Source organism: Physeter macrocephalus, chromosome 5 (assembly GCF_002837175.3).
Source record: "Physeter macrocephalus isolate SW-GA chromosome 5, ASM283717v5, whole genome shotgun sequence".
In the NCBI taxonomy this organism is placed as follows: Eukaryota; Metazoa; Chordata; class Mammalia; order Artiodactyla; family Physeteridae; genus Physeter; species Physeter macrocephalus.
The window spans coordinates 12,729,042-12,735,898 of NC_041218.1; the positions used below are offsets into that span (position 1 = coordinate 12,729,042).

Below are 6,857 nucleotides of genomic sequence, written 5' to 3' on the forward strand. Positions count from 1 at the left end.
TTTTTTTTTTTTTTTTTTTGCATCATGTACACAGAGCATTACTGTTCTCACTGTTCAAACACTGAGAAATGCTACCAAAGGCATGAGCGACTGGGGCAGGGTCCCCGCCTAAATCACAGCCTCCGTCTCAAGCCAGTTCCGTACACTTCCCAACACCATCTTCAATCCTCGGGTTTCTAAACAAGGCTTCCAGCTCCTTATTCTGCCAGGGCCAGTCATGAGAAAGCAAACCCCACTGCAGAGCTACTCACTCTGCAGCCACCAGAGGGTCCCACAGCATTAGCTAGGAAGCGAGGACACACCCTCATCCACTACAAATCTCCATCAAGCTTAAATTTCCCCGGTGCCTCACAGCAGCTTCCCCGAGATTCCAGCCCGGAAACAGGATTGCCTGGAAACCCCAGAGCTATTTGCTGGCTAATACAGAGGCATCTGTTCGTACTAAGTGGCCAGCTTTAAGGAAAGTCTCTTAAGTGTTCTTTTTTCAGAGTCAAATTAGAGATACTCATTGGCTGACAATAAAAATTCTGCATTCAGGAAATCCTCCATACTATTCTTATCAGTATGTAAATGACAGGCTCATTCCTAGAGCCTGAACATGGTGCATTACAAAAGCAAACATCAGGTTCAAGCTATCAAATCCTTTAAATTAAGGCTAAAGAAGCTAAGGATGAAAGAACTTAAATGATTTGTCTAAGGTATAGAGTTAGTTGGTGGAACAAAGACCCCAAATTCCACAACTTTTAGTCTAGTTCTCTCCCCAAAAGGGAAGAGGCTATAATACTTAAATATAACTAAAATAGTACATAGGCAGCAATAGCCTTGCAAATACCAACTCGATATTCAAGTTAAAAAAATATATCTGAGTAACTGTTTGGATTGTTTTAATTTGCACTCTTTTTAAAAAAAAAAATATTTGTTTATTCATTTAGGCTGCTGCCAGTCTTAGTTGCAGCTTGCGGGATCTTCGTTGTGGCATGCAGACTCTTAGTTGAGAACTCTTGGTTTCGGCATGCATGCAGGATATAGTTCCCCGACCAGGGATTGAACCCAGGCCCCCTTCATTGGGAGCGCAGAGTCTTACCCGCTGGACCACCAGGGAAGTCCCTTCACTCTTATATTTGATGATACAGTCAATGTCACCCAGTTACATTAACAAAATTCCTTTGGGCTAGGCGAACTTACTCATGCAGAAGGGGCCTGGCCACTGTGTCCCCCTGGCTGTGAGCACGGTAGAAGAGGGTGTAGAGATAGGGCAATAGAGCATAGCGGATGGTAAGGTAGTGCCTGGAGGAATTCAACAGCAGAGAGTCAGCTCCAAAGGAGGCAGGATCCTGGGCCTGGGAAGAAACAAGAGGTTGCAATTGACACCTGGTTACAAACAAGAAAAGCCTCTGGAGATATCAGACCCCATTCATCACAACAAAGAGTTTTGTTCCTGCAAGACCTGGGGCCCACCTTGCAAACTCTGCCTCTGAGCAGAAGGGTTGGGCAAGGGAAGATCATTCCACCAAGTTAAGTGGCCATTCTTCACCCTGCACTGCATCCCCCCCTCATTCATTCTATGGGTGCTCTCGGTGGACTGCCATTGAAATAACTTTGAAGTTTTTCCTCATTTGATTCTCACTACAAAATGAGCAATGTAAATAAAGTGTATAGCGGTTTGATTAAAAACCTTCACAGACTCGCCATTTCCTTGACTGCCGCAGTAGAAATAGCAGGGGTTGTGTTGGCAGGGCATTTTAATGGTGCACCATGAGTCCTGGTTACTTGCAAACGGTGGTCCCAGTTAGCCTAAGTGAAGCACCAGGTAGGAAGCTGGCTCAACAGATTTCTCGGACAGGATGCAGGTAGATCCAGTCCTAATGTATGCCAAGTCTATTTTGATCATATCTCCTGGGAGACTTACCTTGTAGCCTTGGCCATTGTGATTCCTGGAAAATGGATAGAATGCTCCCAGCTGCATCCACCTCCTGCAGAGCTCTTCGGGAGCATCCAATGTAAAGCCACATATGTCAGAACCCACCTGGAAGGACACACAGACAGCGACGGCATGTGTACCTCCCTTCCATTACCACCCCCTGCTCCTGGGCTTTGCTTTCTACCAGGGACCTGCCAGCTGTACTTGGCTAACCTCTTCCTGAGAAGGCTACTTCAGTGTGATGGAACTGGGCTAAATCCTATGTCTACTCCTTACTACCAGGTGACTGCAAATGAATTACTTAACCCTTCTGTGCCTCAGTTTCCTCATGTTGTTAAAGTGGGCACTCTAGGGTTTTAGTAAATGAGATAATGGAAGTAAAACACTTGATGCACAATAGATTTTTGGTGAATAGTAACTAGAAATACCGTTGATATTATTACTTTGACCACAGCACTAGGAGAATTAATATTCCAAAGCCAAATTCTGATCAGGTCATTCATCTATTCAAAAATCCCCAGGGCCTCCTGCTGCCTGTCCTACTAGCGCCTCAAAACCTGGTTCCAACCCACCTTTCCAGCATCATTTCTCATTCCAGTCCTACACTCCGATCTTTAGGGACACTCAAATTCTGCCCCTTGCTGGTCTCGCTCAGGTTTATTTCTCAGTCTTAAAATGACCTCCCCCACATCAGTCTGATAAAACATACCCACTTTCAAGGTTAAACTCAAGTGCTACCTTTTGCATGAAGTTACTATTTACTCCCTCCTGGGACTCCCATTGTTCCTTGTAATCTTGTTAGAATTGCTAAGTCCCGTTCTCAGGATTTCTTTTAACATTTAAATTATATGTTCCTGTTTGCACTTTTACCCTAGCTTGTCATAATTATGTGTGTGTGTGTGTGTGTGTGTGTATAGAGAGAGAGAGAGAGAAAGAGAGAGAAAGAGAGACTGGGGGGGGTGCGGAAGGAAGGTGTTTCTGTTACTATATTTATGTTTCTCTCCACCCTCACCATGCATACCTAGCTCAATGCCTTGCTCTAAGTAAGAGCTCAACAAAGAGATATGTTGAATTTAACTAAAAGATGCCAACTGTAACCTTAAGGACATGTGCACTTTTTAATGTGTATGTTGTACTTTAATAAAAAATATTCCAACGATACCACTTCAAGCTTGCACCTTCTAACCTTATAAGGCAGTACAGGAAAGAAGGTTGTGGTATCAGTGTCATACTGATGTGGATGAAGCACGTAACCCTCCAGACTTTAAATCCCTGGGCCATGGAGGGCAGCAGAGGGGAGATTTATCATTTGAAAAACTTCTAGCATGAGGCATTCTGGGGACTGGGATGTGGACTCACCATTGGGATACCAAAAAGGTTGAACTCAAGCATGCTAGGGATGGACCATCGAAGGTCATTCCAGGTGGCTGCGTTGTCTCCTGACCAGTGGGCTGCAAACTTGCCAGACCCCGCAAAGGTAGAACGGGTTAAAATGAAGCTTCTCTTGTTAGGGAATACAGTCTTGACAGCTCTAGAAAGGGAGAGAGACTTAGGGAGTCAATGTGACCTTAGCGTGTCTTAGCCCAGAGGATAGAGTGATAATATCGAGGATCTCAAGTTAATACCTCACTCTCCTCTTCTAGTTCTCTCCTGTAGAGTCAGAGTTGCTGTTGGGAGAAGACTGTACCATTGAGTATGTTTATATTTCGTCATGTTTTGTTTTAGGCATTTTATGTACATCATTAACTCCATAATTTCAAAGTTCAGTAGAAGGATACTGAGCCAGTACCTAAAACCCCAAAGCACATGAAGTCTATAAGTTACTTAACCCTCCATACACCAGTCTATAACAGTATGGCAGAGAGGAAAATACATGGGCCTTGGACTCATGCAGAAATGAGTCCAAATTTTGCTCTTACATTTTATTAGCTGTTTGACCATGGTCAAATTACTTCTCTTTCTTTCTTCCAACCTTCCATTCATTCATTTATTCATTCTTTCTTTCATTATACACAGTACACAAATACTTATTGTATTCCTTCCTCCCTATGTGACCAGGATTTTCTTCATTCATTCAATAATAACAACCATACTTATTTGATGAATTTTTTTTTTACATTCTTTTTTCTGTATTGCTGGTTTATTTTTTTTTTAATATAGCAGGTTCCTATTAGTTATCTATTTTATACATATCAGTGTATACATGTCCATCCCAACCTCCCAGTTCATCACACCACCACCCCCAACCCCGCCTTCCCCCCTTGGTGTCCATATGTTTGTTCTCTACATCTGTGTCTTCATCTGTACCATTTTTCTAGATTCAACATATATGCGTTAATATACGATATTTGTTTTTCTATTTCTGACTTACTTCACTCTGTATGACAGTCTCTAGGTCCATCCACGTCTCAACAAATGACCCAATTTTGTTCCTTTTTATGGCTGAGTAATATTCCATTGTATATATGTACCACATCTTCTTTATCCATTCGTCTGTTGATGGGCATTTAGGTTGCTTCCATGACCTGCCTATCGTAAATAGTGCTGCAATGAACATTGGGGTGCGTGTGTCTTTTGGAATTATAGTTTTCTCTGGGTAAAGCCTCAGTAGTGGGATTGCTGGGTCATATGGTAATTCTATTTTTAGTTTTTTAAGGAAACTCCATACTGTTCTCCATAGTGGCTGTATCAGTTTACATTCCCACCAACAGTGCAAGAGGGTTCCATTTTCTCCAAACACTCTCCAGCATTTGTTGTTTATAGATTTTCTGATGACGTCCATTCTAACCAGTGTGAGGTGATACCTCATTGTAGTTTTGATTTGCATTTCTCTAATAATTAGTGATGTTGAGCAGCTTTTCATGTGCCTCTTGGCCATCTGTATGTCTTCTTTGGAGAAATGTCTATTTAGGTCTTCTGCCCATTTTTTGATTGGGTTTTTTTTTTAATATTGAGCTGCATGAGCTGTTTATATATTTTGGAGATTAATCCTTGGTCCATTGATTCATTTGCAAATATTTTCTCCCATTCTGAGGGCTGTCTTTTCATCTTGTTTATAGTTTCCTTTGCTGTGCAAAAGCTTTTACGTTTCATTAGGTCCTATTTGTTTATTTTGTTTTTATTTCCATTACTCTGGGAGATGGGTCAAAAAAAATCTTGCTGTGATTTATGTCATAGAGTGTTCTTCCTATGTTTCCCTCTAAGATTTTTACAGTGTCCGGTCTTACATTTAGGTCTTTAATCCATTGTGAGTTTATTTTTGTGTATGGTGTTAGGGAGTGTTCTAATTTCATTCTTTTACATGTAGCTGTCCAGTTTTCCCAGCACCACTTATTAAAGAGGCTGTCTTTTCTCCATTGCATATCCTTGCCTCCTCTGTCATAAATTAGTTGACAATAAGTGTGTGGGTTTATCTCTGGGCTTTCTATCCTGTTCCATTGATCTATATTTCTGTTTTTGTGCCAGTATCATACTGTCTTCATTACTGTAGCTTTGTAGTATAGTCTGAAGTCCGGGAGCCTGATTCCTCCAGCTACGTTTCTCTTTCTCAATATTGCATTGACTATTCGAGGTCTTTTGTGTTTCCATACAAATTGTGAAATTTTTTGTTCTAGTTTTGTGAAGAATGCCATTGGTAGTTTGATAGGGATTGCACTGAATCTGCAGATTGCTTTGCGTAGCATAGTCATTTTCACAACGTTGATTCTTCTGATCCAAATACATGGTATATCTCTCCATCTGTTTGTATTGTCTTTAATTTCTTTCAACAGTGTCTTATAGTTTTCTGCATACGGGTCTTTTGTCTCCTTAGGTAGGTTTATTCCTAGGTATTTTATTCTTTTTGCTGCAATGGTAAATGGTAGACGTTTCCTTAATTTCTCTTTCAGATTTTTTGATATTAGTGTATAGGAATGAAAGAGATTTCTGTGCATTAATTTTGTATCCTGCTACTTTACCAAATTCATTCATTAGCTCTAGTAGTTTTCTGGTAGCATCTTCAGGATACGGTATGTATAGTATCTTGTCATCTGCAAACAATGACAGTTTTACTTCTTCTTTTCCGATTTGTATTCCTTTTATTTCTTTTTCTTCTCTGATTGCTGTGGCTAAAACTTCCAAAACTATGTTAAATAATAGTGGTGAGAGTGGGCAACCTTGTCTTTTTCCTAATCTTAGAGAAAATGGTTTCAGTTTTTCACCACTGAGAATGATGTTGGCTGTGGGTTTGTCATATATGGCCTTTATTATGTTGAAGTAGTTTCCCTCTATGCCCATTTTCTGGAGAGTTTTTATCATAAATGGGTGTTGAATTTTGTCAAAAGCTTTTTCTGCATCTATTGAGATGATCATATGGTTTTCATCCTTCAATTTGTTAATATGGTGTATCACATTGACTGATTTGCATATATTGAGGAATCCTTGAATCCCTGGGATAAATCCTACTTGATCATGGTGTATGATCTTTTTAATGTGTTGTTAGATTCTTTTTCCTAGTATTTTGTTGAGGATTTTTGCATCTATATTCATCAGTGATATTGGTCTGTAATTTTCTTTTTTTGTAGTATCTTTGTCTGGTTTTGGTATCAGGATTATGGTGGCCTCGTAGAATGAGTTTGGGAGTATTCATTCCTCTGCAATTCTCTGCAAGAATCTGAGAAGGATGGATGTTAGCTCTTCTGTAAATGTTTGATAGAATTCACCTGTGAAGCCATCTGGTCCTGGACTTTTGTTTGTTGGAAGATTTCTTATCACAGTCCCAATTTCATTACTTGTGATTGGTCTGTTCATATTTTCTATTTCTTCCTGGTTCAGTCTTGGAAGGTTATACCTTTCTAAGAATTTGTCCATTTCTTCCAGGTTGTCCATTTTATTGGCATAGAGTTGCTTGTAGTAGTCCCTTAGCATGCTTTGTATTTCTGCAGTGTCTGTTGTAACT

The 6,857-nt window shown here is 40.3% G+C and overlaps 1 protein-coding gene across 1 annotated transcript in view; it reads right to left on the minus strand.

Annotated features, from left to right (window-relative positions):
- Nucleotides 1-6,857, minus strand: part of MGAM (maltase-glucoamylase) — a 145,471-nt gene that overhangs the window by 48,151 nt on the left and 90,463 nt on the right. Inside the window, exons 17-19 of the mRNA XM_007103334.4 lie at nt 3,281-3,452; nt 1,910-2,026; nt 1,186-1,340 (exon numbers count right to left, since the gene is read on the minus strand). Of these exons, the coding sequence (XP_007103396.3) occupies nt 1,186-1,340; nt 1,910-2,026; nt 3,281-3,452 (444 nt within the window). The remainder of the gene's footprint in view (nt 1-1,185; nt 1,341-1,909; nt 2,027-3,280; nt 3,453-6,857) is intronic.